At 40.7% G+C, this 16,712-nt stretch overlaps 1 protein-coding gene across 2 annotated transcripts in view; it reads right to left on the bottom strand.

Annotated features, from left to right (window-relative positions):
• Window positions 1-100: 100 nt before the first annotated feature.
• daam1a (dishevelled associated activator of morphogenesis 1a) overlaps window positions 101-16,712 on the bottom strand; it is a 33,585-nt gene continuing 16,973 nt past the window's right edge. Inside the window, exons 16-26 of one of the 2 annotated variants that reach the window (XM_068717974.1) lie at window positions 15,677-15,784; window positions 15,236-15,333; window positions 14,839-14,923; window positions 14,462-14,568; window positions 12,423-12,511; window positions 12,066-12,234; window positions 10,926-11,033; window positions 2,068-2,128; window positions 1,794-1,928; window positions 922-1,092; window positions 101-690 (exon numbers count right to left, since the gene is read on the bottom strand). In XM_068717974.1, coding sequence (XP_068574075.1) covers window positions 472-690; window positions 922-1,092; window positions 1,794-1,928; window positions 2,068-2,128; window positions 10,926-11,033; window positions 12,066-12,234; window positions 12,423-12,511; window positions 14,462-14,568; window positions 14,839-14,923; window positions 15,236-15,333; window positions 15,677-15,784 — 1,350 coding nt within the window. In that variant the 3' untranslated portion in view covers window positions 101-471. The remainder of the gene's footprint in view (window positions 691-921; window positions 1,093-1,793; window positions 1,929-2,067; window positions 2,129-10,925; window positions 11,034-12,065; window positions 12,235-12,422; window positions 12,512-14,461; window positions 14,569-14,838; window positions 14,924-15,235; window positions 15,334-15,676; window positions 15,785-16,712) is intronic. The other variant, XM_068717975.1, reaches the window with a different exon arrangement.

The raw sequence follows: 16,712 nt of genomic DNA, 5'->3' as shown, positions 1-16,712 counted from the left end.
AATATTAACAATGAATACATCAACTTTATAAATGCAACTATTGCATGATGTAATTGTAGATATTTACAAACTGGCATTAAAAAAATGGACAGAGTAGCACTTTACAGAAAGGAAACTGTCAGAACTTTATTGTTGACAGTCACTAAATCATCCATTTTTAAAATTTGGTATGAATATTGCATTGATCAGTGAATGTTTTAGAGGATGAACTGACAGATTTTCTTAAGTTAACAATTCTAATTGAACTCACAAACCAGAGCTGTGCAAACTTGAGCAAATATACAAGGATATAATTATCGTATTATAATGACTCACATATTCTATCTGAGAACATGTCTTTTTGCTTCAGGTCCATACATTCAGATACATTCATTACGAGACATCAGATACATTGTTACAGAGTGTAATTGTAATTTCAGACAGCTCAAGAGTCTGCTGTTGTCGGTGCCAGCGACACCATACATTCAGAGGTCACACTGAGTCCTCCTGCTGGTTCAGTTCTGTCACAGGTCTCTCCCTGCCGCTGTCAAACAAGTTATGTCTCCGCTGTTTTCTACGGTTCATTTTGGACATGTCCATTTCGAACACCTCTCCGGAGCGCAGAGCAGACACCAAGTCATCAAACTCACCGCCCCCCTCTTCCTCGTTTGCTTTGGCCTTCTTCGCCTTCTGCTCCCTGTCTCTCTTCAGCTGGACGAGAGGAGAGAGGGGTCAGTACAGGAGAGGACGGATGGACATACATGTACGTTGATCCATGGCTGAGGTGATCATCAGTATATGGACACAGGGAAAGTGGGTAGGCAATGTCTGTGACTTTTTATTTATCTAAATACTATGTTTGACACCTGGTAAGGAACAATTCAAATACATTTAGCATCCTATCAAAACTCACGACATCTCTCTCTGACAATGTCTTCTAACCTGTGTTTCCATGAGTGTCCTCTTCTCCTCCTCTTCCTTGCGTCGGGCCATCCTTTCGTTGTCCTGTTCGGCCTCTGAGAAAGCTGCAAGGAAAGTGTCGAAGATCCCAAAGAAGGTATCTGGTAGCAGGTTGGACGAGTCTTCTCCAAAGTGTCTCAGTGCCTTTACAAACTTTGACCGGAGACATGATGGCAGAAGGTGATCATTTGGTCAGTTGCAACACTCTTGTCTGAGACTGTTTCAGGCCTTTATACACCAAGTTTGTGTTTTTTCATCCGTTGTGTCAATCATGTTTACACATCGACTCCAAAACCTCCGTCCGGTATTAAAGTTTTTGGAACAGGTTTGATTTTCTGCGGGTTTTTTTTTGCATCTGTCAGAATTGTTTGACCACTAAGAGCCGTAAATGAAAACCTCATCATCCAAAACGGCATCTGATGAGCTGATTCTCTTGGTTTCGTCTCCCAGCACAAAGCACGATAAACAAATTAACGCAGAATTTAAAAGACAGATTGTGGGAGGAGATCACAGAACAGCTTGGAATATTGCATGGTTCCAAAACAAAAGACGTAGGAAAGATTAGACAGTAGTGATTGTCCTCTAGGCAGCTTTATGATAGCTTCTTGCTAATGCCATTCATTCATTAGCCCCGTTTGGGACCCACGTAATTTATTGAGTTTTGTCTTGCATTGCAACAAATAGAATAACATGCATCAGACTCGGTGTGTGATATTTATTGGAAGACGAATGAATAAAACACAAACTTGGTGTGCAGAATTGCTTCAGCATTACGAGCATGTTCAAAGTCTTTGAAGACGGAGGCCGAAAACGGAACAAAATGAATGTGAATAACAACAATCTGTTTTACTCACCACTTCTTTGGCCTCGCTGAGCGACTCCTCTACCTCCGAGAAGCTGAAGGAGGCCACGGTGACGAACTGACTGACCACGGGGACAAATTTATCCGCAGGACCCTGAGGGGACTGACCCTGCTGGTACTGCAGCTCCTGGAGTTGAACAAACACACGGACTGATGATCACATGTTTGAATATTATCCATGCATTGCTTCTATAGATTTACAGACCATTGGGGCGATTAAACATATAGGCAAAGAACAGATTGTAAATCACTCTGAGCTGACTCACCGCCTCAACACTCTTTAGGCCAGATCTCAGACTGCTGATGTCCTTCTCCAACTCTGTCATACTGGAGAGACGGCGCAAGAGGTGGAGGGACACATGGGAGGATGGATATATTGAGTAACGTGACAACTGCATATAATGAAATTAACATTTTTAACTTTTTTTGGATGTTTGTGCTTCTAGGTGGAGTCGGAACTATTTCTTGGGGTGTCAACAGTCCAACAAGTCTTGTTGTCACAGTGAGCTTGCCAGGTTTGGTACCAACCCAGTGTTGTTGCACAGAGCTTGTATACTTAGTAAGGCGAGACGGTTCAGAAGCTTGCAACTGGTTTCATAAATACGACTAGACCAGGCTGACAATACATTTAAAGGGACAGTGCGTAAGATTTGGTGGCTTCTAGTGGTGAGGTTGAATAATCAATAACCAACTGAATACCCCTCCGCTCACACCTCCTTTTCCAAGACTGTGGAAACGCTGTTCACCTTGCTCAAAGGCCATGCTGACCTTAATAACTCCACTATAGGGGCAACAGAAGTCAGATGGCCACTGGTTAACCATGGTTTTAAACTCTGTAGCTCACATTTTACAAGTGTGTCGGAGAACTACGGTGGCCTTCAGACAGTGGTGAGCCGTCAGGGCCAGCTAAGCCTTCTCTGCTGGCCTAAACAGAATCACAAAGTTATAGTTATTTTATAATTTAATAATTTTTCACAAATACACTACAAGTATTATAATTTTTTTCCCATTAGCTTATTTTCTCTTTGCACAGCTACTGTCTTCCTCTGTTGCTCTGCTTCCAGCACAGCTTGTTTAGGTAGAGCTCTTATCCAATCAGATTCAGCCTCTATGTCTCTATGTAAGGAGAGAGGCCCGAGGTCCTCTAGGTAGACCTTTCAGATTAAAGTATATGGGGATGATTTTGTTGATTGTCATCGTCTTCAACCAATCAGATCTTTAGTTTGACATGTTGGGCGTATTCTTTGACGTGCCAGAGCTACCCAGGTAGCCTGCTAAGTACGTCAGCATTAAGGTGCGCCGTGATTGGTCAGTGGGCCAGTGTGACTTTGTCAAACAGAAAGCTAGCTTGCAGATCTTTGTGTTTAGTAAGAGTTCAAGTTGAAACATATGTAGGAAGTTATGACATTGACATGACATTTTTAGCGTTCTTAAATGGATTTCTGGAGAAGGACATTTCCAGACTAGAAAATTTCGCAAGAAATTTTGACAGTGTGGCTTCTACTGCCCGAAGACGTCGCAATATATACATAAACGCTGATGTTACCGGCAGTATCGTTGAGGTTCGATTGAGATAATGCTTCTCTCTTTTCTGCATTTTAGATTCATACTCTTGAAAAAGTTAAACCAAGTTAAAGCTGACGCTGTTATTTTGAAAACTTACCGGATGCTCTATCCCTTATCGGTGTCTGACTTCCTGCCTGGGTCGATCTGCTCTGTGTTAATTGACGCAATAAACCCGAGCCTTGGGCTCTCGCGCACCCTTCATTGAGGCAGAGTAGTGTTTGCCTCCCCTTAATGTCAGATCAGCAACACTAAATATGTTGTACACAGACGTGAAATACAGTACCTATTATATGGAAAGAAAGGACATATAATAAAAGTGTCTACAAATATTACAGTGTGTGCAGGAATGAGACAGCAAAAGGCACGCGCTCAACCCAGTTAGTGAGGATTCACAGTCTGAGGTGAGGAACAGCTGGTCACTGCCTCACCTCACTGTCTCCTCTCTGTTTGAACAGGACATGCGCTAATTCAGAGATTTTGATTATAAAAATGTTTGGAATAATACAGAAATTACATTTATAGCGCAGATCAGTAGAGAAATATTAATATTTATTTTATTTTAGCATTATTTGTTTTTTACATTTCATCATCACACCCTGACCGCACGTCCCTGCGTAGAGCTCTGGGTGAACACAGATGGCTACAGTTTGTACTTCCTGATTCAACAACAACAGGACGTCAGTGATGACAGGAGGAACATCGCGCCAACCGCGTCGCTTCAAACGCATCGCTCCAAACGCCCCTCTCCAAACGCGTCGCCCCAAACGCGTCGCTTCAAACGCGTCGCCCCAAACGCGTCGCCCCAAACGCGTCGCCCCAAACGTTCCAAACGCGTCGCTCCAAACGCCCCAAACGCGTCGCCCCAAACGCGCCGCCCCAAACGCGCCGCGCAAAATTCGCGTCACTGCAGTCTCATCGCGTCTGTGCAAAGACTTTGTATGTAATCTCATCACGCGAATAATTCGCCCTGCGTTTGGTGTGAACACAGCTGGCAGCCTCGTGGGGAGGGGAGGGGGGAGCTGCGCTCATGTGATTGCTTGAAAATGAGGCTGACATCTGATTGGCTACAGATAGGTCCATGTTAAAAAAAACGTATTTGTGAATCCGGCCAGGCAGGGGAGTCTCAAAAAACTCACCAACAAATGTGAAGAGATCCACAAACAAATACACACAAATCCACAAACAAATAGAAAACATCCACACACAAATACATACAAATGCAGAAATATATTTGTTCTGCGTGCATTTGTGAGTCACATTTATTTGTAAATCCTTCTGTGTAGAGACAGACAGACAGACAGAGGGAGAGCGCGTGCTTGCGTATCACTGGTTGCCATGGTGACGACGCAGGGCCTGGAGAGTCTGTGAGTCTGTTTGTTTATAAACATCAGTAATTAGCTGAATTAAGAACACCTGTGAGCCTGGCAGACTTTTCATGAGAAAACACTGGAAAACACCTGTCAAACAAATGCACTTTATACCAAAACCATGAGTCCAATCAATAAAATAAGTGCACCGTGAGAGAGATAAGACTCTGCCGAACGCCCTGGTATGTTTTTTTATGTTTATAGTGTTATAAATGTGAGCGCCAACGCAAGTTACAAAACTGGTACCGTCTGCTTTCTTTGACAAATTTCTTTTCTGATTTAACATGGGTTCTAATGGAGCAGTCGGTTGGAGTTCATGTCGCTCCACGGCTGTTTGAGCCAAATGTGTAAGTCCGTTGGATTCCATAGACACTTTGTTGTGACCAGCACAACATTTCCAAGCTTTTTGGCCAAAAATGGTGTATAAAGAGTAAAAATTGTGGGAATGGGAGCAATTTGTTTGGAAAAATCACAGAACATTTTCCTGCTCTGCTTCACTCTGACCGTGATGTCATCACTCTAGCACTTAACGAGCTGCGCAATACACACCCATTATAAAATCTGAAACAGACCCAAAGTTTTGCTGAAACTAATTCGGTGACTTCATGAAAACTATGCTAGCTAGCAAAATGTCCATTTGGCTCAATAACGTCCATCAATTTGTCTACGTTTTAAACTTTGAATCATGTTTCTACGTTAAACTATGGCTGGGTCCAAAGTTAAGTGTTTTTTTTGCTTTCTTCACGCCGAAATCCCATTCAAGTCAATGGGCCGATCGTAGATCGCGATTTTCGGGGAAACCGCTGGACGAATTTCTTATAAAAGTCATAGCTCACGATTCCCGGTCAAGCCGCACGTGTTGAATTACTTTTTGAGCAGGTTTTGGCAACGCTGTGTGACTAGTTTCGCGGCAAACTCTGATGTGGAAGATGGAGAATAAGAATAATAAACCCGCAGGATTACAGTCAGTGTGCACAGGCAGTTTCACTGCCTTGTGCCACAAAGCCACACTGAACTAGAAAATGCATTTCCTGCTGAAAATGCGTTGGAATGCTGAAAGCTGAAATGAATTGCAAAAACATTGCTGAAAATACAGAAATGAGAGACTACCAATCTGAAAAATGTTGAAGCTCGAAAGCATTTAAACTGCACTGCTGAAAACCCTTCTAGTTGAAACGTCCAACTATGGTGTCTGTAGCTAAAAGTATGAGAAAGAAGGCTTTGAAAGTTGAAGAAGTTTAACAGGATTTGAAGATTTTCTCCATAGATATCACATTCAAAACAAATTGCAAAAAGCTTAATAATTTAAAAAGTTTAAAGATTACAAATATGAAAAATATCACCCCTCTCCTCAAAAAGCTGAGTATCTTGATATTCGAACAGCTTTTGTGGCTTAAAAAATGTCAGCAGTAGTGATATTTGTAGTAGTAGAAGTTGTAGTTGTAGTAGAAGTATTATTAGTAGTAGAAGTATTAGTAATTAGAAGAAGCAGTATAAGTAGTAGTATCAGTAGTCGTAGTAATAGCTGTAGTAGTGGTCGTAGTATTTAATATAACAGTAGTAGTAGTAGAAGAAGTAGTAATAGTAATGTCAGTATTTGAAGTGATAGCAGTAGTATTAGTACTAGTAGCAATCGTACTAATAGCTGTAGTAGTATTGGTCATGGTAGTAGCATGAATAACAGCAGTAGTGGTAGCAGAGAGAGAGCCAGAGGGAGAGAGGGAGAGACAGAAAGAAAGACAGAGAGAGAAACACAGAATGACAGGAAGACAGAGATAGAGAGACTGAATGAATGAGTGTGAGAGAGTGAGAAAGGCAGACAGTTATTTGTACTGAGTGAGTGAGTGAGTGAGTGAGACAGGCAGTCAGACAGTTATATGTACTGAGTGAGTGAGGGAGACAGGAGGACAGACAGTCATCTGGATTGAGTGAGAAGAGCAGACAGACAGTTATATGTACTGAGTGGGAGAGAGAGACAGGCAGACCGACAGTTAGATGGACTGAGTGTGTGGGAGAAAGAGACAGGCAGACCGACAGTTAGATGGACTGAGTGTGTGGGAGAAAGAGACAGGCAGACAGACAGTCAGATGGACTGAGTGTGTGGGAGAGAGAGACAGGCAGACAGATAGTTATATGTACTGAGTAAGTGAGTGAGACAGACAGGTAGACAGACAATCATCTGGATTGAATAAGAAGAGCAGACAGACAGTTATATGTACTGAGTGTGTGGGAGAGAGAGACAGGCAGACAGACAGTTATATGAACTGAGTAAGTGAGTGAGACAGGCAGACAGACAGTTATATGTACTGAGTGTGTAGAGAGAGACAGACAGTTTGATGGACTGATAGTGTGGGAGAGAGAGATAGGCAGACAGACAGTTATATGAACTGAGTGAGTGAGTGAGGCAGACAGACAGTTATATGTACTGAGTATGTAGAGAGAGACAGACAGACAGAGAAAAAAAGAGAGAGTGTGTGTGTGTGCGTGTGTGTGTGTCATTGGTTCCCATGGAAAAAACATTGCTGAAAATACAGAAATGAGAGACTACCTGTCTGAAAAATGTTGAAGCCCGAAAGCATTTAAACTGCACTGCTGAAATCCCTTCTAGTTGAAACATCTAACTATGGTGTCTGTAGCTGAAAGTATGAGAAAGAAGAAGGCTTTGAAAATTGAAGAAGTTTAACAGGATTTGAAGATTTTCTCCATAGATATCTTATTCAAAACAAATTGCAAAAAGCTTAATAGTTCAAAAATGTAAAGATTATAAATATGAAAAGTCATATTACCCTCTCCTGAAATAGCTGAACATTTTGATATTCGAATGGTTTCTGTGGCTTAAAAAATGTCAGCAGTAGTGATATTTGTAGAAGTTGTAGTAGAAGTATTGTTTGAAGTAGAAGTATTAGTAGCATTAGAGATATTTATAGTAGTAGTAGAAGTTGTAGTTGTAGTAGAAGTATTAGTAGTAGAAGTATTATTAGTAGTAGAAGTATTAGTAATTAGAAGAAGTAGTAGAAGTAGTCGTAGTAATAGCTGTAGTATTGGTTGTTGTATTTAATATAACAGTAGTAGTAGTAGAAGAAGTAGTAGTATGAGTAACAGTAATGGCAGTATTTGAAGTAGCAGTAATAGCAGTAGTAGAAATACTGGTAGCATTCATACTTTTAGCTGTAGTAGTATTAGTATTGGTAGTAGCATGAATAGCAGCAGTATTAGTAGTAGTAGCAGTTGTAGTATAAGTAATAGTAGTACTGGTAGTATTAGCAGTAGTAGTAGTGGTAATAGTTGCAACAACAAAAGTTTTAGTAGAAGTAGTATTAGTAGTATTAGTAGCAGTAGTAGTAATACTAGAAATATTAGCAGCAGTAGTAGTAGTTGTCGTAGTATCAGTAAGAGCATTATTTATTTCAACAAAAAAGCCTCATTTTGAGCTTAATGTTTAAATACAGTTAATCCATGGGGCTTTTATTTTGAAAGGGTGGGGCTGGGTGGGTTAGACAGGAGGAGAGGAGACTGAATCATAATGTTAGATAAACACAAACAGGTTATTAAATTACAGGCTTCATCAAAAGCATTTCAGTTGGAATTCATTCGGTGGGGCTTGTACTTTAAAATGGTGTGTGCGTGTGTGTGTGTGTGTGGGGGGGTCCTCTAAAAGTCTCCAATACCTGAATGACTGTATAAGAGATACACACGCAGAGAGAGAGAGACACACAGAGAGATAGAGAGACACACAGAGAGAGAGATACACACGCAGAGAGAGAGAGACACACAGAGAGATAGAGAGACACACAGAGAAAGAGATACACACGCAGAGAGAGAGAGACACAGAGAGATAGAGTGAGGCTTGTGTCTGTGAGTCTGTGTGTTTATAAACATCAGTAATTAGCTCAAGTACGAACACCTGTGAGCCTGGATGCTTTTTCATGAGAAAAGACTGGGAAACACCTGTCAAACAAAACCCCCAAAACCCCATAACCATAGCCCCTATTGCTCCAATATTAAGACTGGAGAGGGAGGATGACTTGATGCGAAAATTGTGTCTGTAGTGTAAAAAAAAGTGGCTTCAATGGCGATTTATAAATGGGGTACGGTTGTCTGTGTAAGACTTTTTTGAAGTACGTTTTAACATTGGGGTCTATGGAGGAGAAAGTTGATTTTCCTCTCAAGTAAAGGCTTTTGTGCCAAATGTGTAAATCTGTGAGATTCCACAGTCATATGTCTACGACAAGGACAAGATTAGCTACGTTTCCATCCAAAAATGATGCATGTAGAGTGAAAATTGAGGAGTCAGTCGCAAAAGACAAATATTTTTTTCACAGGAATCTCAAGCTTCTCTTCACTCTAGCGATGACATCACGCACTCTAAGCTGCGCAATACACACCCATTATAAAAGCAGAAAAGGACTGAAAAACACATAAAAGCAAAATTGCTACAGCTCAAAAAGTATAAAAGATATCAAAATGATTATAACATACAATCATTGATCAGGGTTTTCTCAACATTTGAAAGTTTAAATGGTGTCTGTAGCTGAAAGTATGAGGAAGTAGAATGATCTGAAAGTTGAACAAGTTTAAGAGGATTTGAAAAGTTTCTCCATAGACATCCCATTCAAAAAAAAATTGCAAAATGCTTAATAATTAAAAAAGTTGAAAGATTAGAAACATAAAAAGACATAGCACCCCTCTCCTGAAAAAGCTGAACATTTTCATATTTGAACGGTTTCTGTAGCTGAAAAGATGCTGAAGTTATTAAGTGCCAAAATACGTACGGAAGAAATAGTTGAAGAATAAAGATTAGGATAACAATACTTGGAATGCTGAATCAGCATTCCAACAATAAGCCCGCAGGATTACAGTCAGTGTGCTTTGGCACAGGCAGTATTACTGCCTTGTGCCACAAAGCCACACTGAATAATAATAAGCCTGCAGGATTACAGTCAGTGTGCTTTGGCACAGGCAGTATTACTGCCTTGTGCCACAAAGCCACACTGAAAAAGCTGGACATTGTATCAAAGGGTCGGTCAAGCCCACAGCTAGCAGCCCTGACCCAGCATGGAAAAGGATTTGTATGAACGGTATTTCTGGCTGACAGCGGCGGAGAAGTGTTGCACATTTTATGGCTAAGAATGCGTTTCATTTGCAACTGAGCTCTTGGTGTTTGGAGCTATGCTACGCTAACCAAGGCAGCTACAGGACAGGACACGCACAAGCTACGTGCTTTTGTAAACTTTTGGAGAGACCTGAGTGGACTTTTTAAGTGAAAAGCAGCTGTGGTAAGTTAACTGATTTTGAGTCTTTACATCTGCAGTAGCGTTTCTACAGTGTTCATTTGTCTATCGTGTCGTTTCTATGAATAATATGAATGGCTCGTGCTCTAGCGCCGAAGTGTTGCTGGATTGATTTGTTGCTTTGTTGTCATATAAACATATGTGACTGGTTCTTGTGAGTTTTTCTTGTCATTGTGTTAATTACATTGTTTTGGACTATATGCATTGTCCGTTAATTACGAAGCATCCCATCATGCGCAGGGTTATTGTCCGGACAATTGAATCTGTTTGGGCTGTTGTTTCGCCACTAAGCTAGTTAGCTTAGCCCCCCTGAAGACACGTGCGGTGCCGCAGCCTCAGCTGTTTTTTCTTTTTGTTCCGGGTTCAGAGGTCACAAAGCCTGTTGTCTGTAACGTGAGCGTAGTCCACCGAAAACATTATGTTTACCACAATTTAAGCTTTCCATTGCACGTATTCGGTTCTTAAGCCTCGTACCGAACGGTTTAATACGAATACGTGTATTATTACACCCCTAGAAACAAATAACCATAGCTGTGGCATCATAATGAGCTTATTAGGACATGGCTCAAGTCTGGTAGGACAGCACAGAAGGCCCAGGTATAAAATGCACGGTCTACCACTGCCTTCAGGTAACGTAAAAACATGAAAGGCTCTCTAAATCCAGTGTTTAGTTTGTCCATTCTGAGCTACTGTAGAAACACAGCAGTGTCTGACTCACAAAAACACAAACATTTTTAGCTTTAGGTGATAGAATGACAACATAGTTATGAATATTACATTCCCATTTCTGTTCATAGAGCCCCCAAAATACTGCACACTGGCCCTTTAAATCTACTAAAATGAATGACTTCATTCCGCATGTATTACTTCAACAATACGAGTGTTCCCACTTGTTCTTACTTGACTTTGGCAGCCTCTGGCACATTTTGCAGCTCTTCACTGAAAGCTGCCATCTTCGGGTACTTCTTTTCCAGTACAGTGATCATGTAGTGGAGCAGAGTGACGTTTCTACAAACAACACATACTGTACATTCAGTAGTCAATCGTTTACCACCACTTTTTAAAGCAAACTTACAAATAGACCTTTCTTCACAGCAGACATTTGACTCGTCATAGTAGGAAAAGCACAGATAAAATTAACAATCATGGCGATGCTTTCTATGACGCCGATGTTGATAATGTAATATGTGTAATGTGTGTAATGTGTAATGTGTTTTGATCAGCTTATAGCACTGTATGATTATAGTTATAATCCCTCATAAACATGCATAAGGCTTTAATAAACATTATAAAGCACTTGATAATGACTTATAAAGTCAAGTATCATACTACTTCATAATTGCTGGTCACTCATTGACTTTGTTTGCAAACCCATGTCTATAATGCATTATAAACATATTTATAATGCATATGATCTGCTTATATCATGGTGTAATTATACAGGTAGAGTTGTTTCAGGTGTTGTCTATAATTGTCTATTAGTGAAATGGAAATGTTCATCATTCAGGGGGGTCAAATTGGTATAACCTGTTAAACAATTTTTACGTTTTATGTTCTTGATTTCTATTTATAATTTTGTTTAAGCAAATAATGACGAATTACAGTGACTTATAACCAGCTTGTAATGTATCATATTATCCCATACGTCAGGAATTTTATTACTTGGCTTAAAGCACCCAACAGCCACTTAGGATAATCACATTATAATACATTATAACAGTCCTTATAATGCATTATAAAATATTCTGATGTATAACAACTATGATAATTATAATACATATAATCCCTGTGTCAGTGAGTGACCAGCAATTATTAAGTATTATGATACTTGATCTTAAAGTCATTATAAAATGCTTCATAATGTGTTATGATTGGTGTTATATAACACTATGGGTATTTATGAGCACTTATATTTCTCATTATACAGTGTTATAAGCAGATTATGAACAACACCAGGTTCCTGTATTATTTCCTCCTGTTTTTCCCACTGCTGTAAAAAAAAAAGGCCTGTGATGTACAAAGCCCTGCTGTGAACTGTACTTGTCAATGCTGGACTTGGTGTCAGCTATCTTGTTGAGGCTGGACACTTTAAATCCGTAGGCGTTCCCCCGTTGTCCTTTGTTCATGTAGTTCCCGAAGGCCAGGACCACCTCCAGGAGCTGCCGCAGCGTCCCGCTCTGCACCACCTCCCTGGACGCCAGACTCAGAGCTGAGACCGCAGAGACGAGGGGGCAATGTCATATAGATATACATATATATGTCCACGTACAGCATTTCAAATCTATAATGCAATATCTGATACCTTGGAAAAAAATATCTTACAAAACAGAATTTAAAGACGCATATTAGTGACATGCAGATTCAAATTAACATAAATACTATTTGGAAGTAGCCTACCTTTGATTTTAGGTTTGATGTCGGCCACTCTTTCAGCAAACTTCTTCTTGAAGTAGAGAGAGTGGAGTCTCTGTTGATAGTGGTTGATGCTGGGGAGGACACAAATGAGACAGCAAAACATTGTCACTGGTAACTGTTCCAGCAGGAGGAGGGGGAACTATATAGCTTATATCAATCGATATAAATTCCTATGTGATGAAACGCACAACTACGCATCAAACTTCTTTGCAGATCCTACGTAGACTTTGGTTTTTAGGTAAACCCTTTAAGGGACAGTGTGTAGGATTTGGAGACCTCTAGCCGTGATGTTACAGATCGCCGGCCAGTTGAAACTATTCACGTGTGCCAAGCATGTATAGGAGAACGTGCAGCGGCTGACATGAAAACGCGAATGTCCCTGGACAGATAGGATTTTCAAGTAAATGTACAGTGGAAGTTATCGTTTGTGCATAAATGAGGGCTGCAGCCCCTAAAGACCAACAGAGGTTTCCCGTGTTTGGGTTTTTCAGCCCTGGAGACCAAAACAAGGGTGTTCCCATCCTGTGTTTTCCAACCACGGTCAGAAAGTCAATACATGTGGGTTTTGCCCATTCTAGGCTACTGTAGAAACATGGCAGCCAGCTCCGTGAAGAAGACCGGCTCCGTATGTAGAAATAAATGGCTCATTTTAAGCAAATAGAAACATAACGATTTTTATTTCCAGGTTTTATACTAAAGAAAACATACGTATTAATGTTACATTCCATTTCTGCCTATATATCCTCCTAAGTGTTACACACTTTAAATGCATAAAGTTCCTTCTCCGGTCATTTGTAACCTGGGACTATATTACACTCTTCTCTGATTCATTAATTTCATTCAATGAAACTTCTCCAACTGTAACAATGTTCTGCTTTCAACGATGTCAATAATTGTTAGGCCTCATGGTGGCGCTGTTGTCTCACTGTTACTGTGAATATCACAGCCACAATTTAAAAAAAAGTTTATATGAGCTCACTGCCATGGTAACACGATGCATTGTAGGGTCTGGAAATGAAGACAAGGCTGGCTGATGGTGAGGAAATAGTTTCGTGCTATGTGATCGTTTCAAAGCAGAACAAGGAGCGTGAGAACGACGGAGCTACAGCTCAGACGACACCAGCTCCGAACAGGGACAAAGGTTACGACGCCGTCGACGTAGCGGTCCTGAGAAACGTTAGCTGCCTCACACCTTAGCTATCTCAGCTGCAGATAGTTTCCCGGCAACATGTCCAACTTGAGGATGCCAGAAAATCTCACACTTTCCTGGGCCGAGCTTGAGTAAAGGAAAGAGCTGACTAAAGCTGACGAATGCTCTTTGTCAAGAAACAGAGCAGCCTCAGCCGAGGGGCCCCCACAAAAACTCCTGGAGACTCCACATCTGTCCGTCGCGCTCAACCACAAAGAGCGGCACTTTTGTGATTACTGTGCTAACTCAGGTTCAGTCGGTAGTAGATAGTGGAGTAGAAACTTGAATGTGTTTCTGTGTGTTTTTGTTATTGTAAATAATACATTCTGAACCCACGTAGTTTTAATGTCCAAGCCCATCCAGAGCCCAATTAATGCGGCAATAGACAAATGTCGATATTCAAATTATGCATAACAGTCACTCATTGGTTATATCGTGAAGCGTTCCTGCTCAACTGAAAATAAAAGAGGTGAATGAGTGCACATATTTTTAAAAAAGACTTGAGGTGAACCCAACCCGATTGAAGCTAGGGTGATTTTTGAGAAATTACAACCCGGTCCTAATAATGACACCGTGACCTTTGGCCCCTGTTCAGCAGTGCTGCTATGAAAAACAGCTCTGGACCCGCTCTACGGTTGGGTCATGCTCGAACAGAACTAGTACAGCTGTTCCTAACGGACACACTCAAGGGCAGAGTGCATTTTTTTCAGGCAGTCTCTGCTGGAAGACATACAGGCTTGGTTACTGTGTGTGCATGTGTGTGTGTGTGTGTGTATGTGTGTGTGTGTGTGTGTGTGTGTGTGTGTGTGTGTGTGTGTATCATTGCGTGTACCTGCTCATGTCATACAGGAAGCGGTCTGCTTTGGCCATACGTTCCAGCTCGTGCTTGTGTTCTCCCAACAGCTCCATGTCGCTCTTCTCAGGAACAAACTTCAGAAGCTTCACACACACACACACACACACACACACACACACACACACTATAAAAATGTGTAATGCATTTCATAACTTCTTTATGTATTTATTTATCAGACACCCATGAGTCCTAAATAAATACAATTTTCTTCCATTAGAAACACGCATCACGGTGGCTGAAATTATATCCCTGAATATTATCCCAAAATCCGCTGCTCAAATCACGGTACATGTAGTTTTATATAACAATATCAATATATGTATATTGTGTTACTTTGAGTGTATGTTTGGCACCTGCTCCAGCATGTCTTTAGGTAAGTCCTCCTGTTCATCCATGGTCAGGACGGCATGGCGGATCTCCTCATTGGTCAGCCTCAGACTGCGACAGGAACATTCACGTTACTTTTCTTACACGGGGGTTTTGAATTCAAATGAATCCCTAAAGCAATGCGTTACACGGGCATACCATGCACATTTTTGTATTGAGGCTGAATCAGAGAGGAGTTTGTTCAACTTTGAAGGATGGAGGATTTAGTTTCTGCTGTCTCACTGAAAGGTTAATGGTTCAAAATGCCCCACCACAATGTCTGAATGATCTAAATTGTTTTCTCTCCTGTGTTTATGGCTTTAGAACTGCTGGTTAAAAAATGTGTTTTTTTGCCAGGATAATCATTCTAGGCTACACACTGACCGTGAAAGCAGAATGTTACAGTTCTGTGCTCGGCGACCATCGATCACTGACAGCTCCTTGACTTTCTTCACAACAGCCTGCTCACCCTCAGCATCCTTCTGTTGATACACAGAAAAGTGATAGAATGCAACCAAATGCTGTACAATATATAATATAATCTGTAATAAGACTGGGAACTTGACAATTCATTTATGTATACTAGTATCTTAAGATACCTGTTTCGAAACATAAACAGAGCAACAAAATCTACAACAATAAAAGACATGACCTCTTCATTAGTTCATTCGACTGAACATGAGAAGTGTCTGTGACTCAATGAATAGAAATATATGAGTAGGTGGATAGACAAGGCAATGATTCAAAGAATGAATAAAGATAGTATAAAATGACAGTGTTGCTGACGGTATGACACAGATGTTATACAGAGTCGATGTTTGAGACCTGTGGTTTCTGGTAAGCTGAGAAGGTCCTCTGCAGCTCCTCTAGATCCAGAACTTTAAACACCTTGAGGTCATCGATCTCTTTCCATATGGTTCCTTCTGTCTTGTTCTGAAACAAACAATAATATGTGTGTTTGTCAACAAAACATTTATTCAGGGTTCAAATAACTTCCTTCTTCCAGAGATTTAAGCTGTTTACTCCAAAAGAACACCGACAGCTGTTGTTCGTCATTCGCTGATTAGAGCATCAGATGTTTTTCTAGAGTTTTCTTACTGTCAATAAATCCAACAAATGAAAATACAGTGTGACTTCCCTCTATGGCCCTCAGCTCCAAGTCCATTGGTTCCCTCTGAAGACGCTCACAAATACAGTATATAACATCATCATTTTGGGCTGAACTGAAGCAAAGCAGGAACCAGAAAGTCTGTCCCTGACTGACCTCCTAACTTCAACATAAACAGTCTCACGCTGGCACAGACGCACTACTTGCCTGTGCCAGTCAAAAGTGTTAAAGGTAATAAAGTTAAAGCGAAAATGCATGCATTTGGGAAGTAGTGAGCACACGAACGGATAAATGAGACTTGGATTATACAATTTATTTCAACTCATCAAGACCTTTCTCTGGTTTTAGTTTCTAATTCAAGGTAACACAGGTTGAGTAACTCATATACAAAGGCTCATTTTGTAGGTGAAGTATTCCTTTAAAGACATCATGTGATATGCTACTTCAGGACACTTTAAGAACAAATATTACTGGGACCACTACAGACAGCACTACAGACAGCTGCGGATATCCAGAAATTCATGTTCTACTCTTACCAATGTGTAACATACACGGTACAGCCATACAGTAGGTTTCCACATAGTTTAAAAAGGTTCCTCAAACAGCTGGTCACTGTACTTTTTATCAAACGTTACTAAAAACAGGGGGGAATAGTGTCTTTTGGTGGAGACTATTTTCAGCGGAGGATTAATCTATATTTGGTGCTCTAGTGAGTATTTGAGGCAGCAGGACTGTGTATATGGGATTGAGGCA

Source organism: Cebidichthys violaceus, unplaced genomic scaffold, assembly GCF_023349555.1.
Source record: "Cebidichthys violaceus isolate CVI_PGR_0920_01 unplaced genomic scaffold, fCebVio1.0.p SCAF_22, whole genome shotgun sequence".
Taxonomy (NCBI): domain Eukaryota; kingdom Metazoa; phylum Chordata; class Actinopteri; order Perciformes; family Stichaeidae; genus Cebidichthys; species Cebidichthys violaceus.
This window is presented reverse-complemented; position numbering and strand designations above follow the sequence as displayed.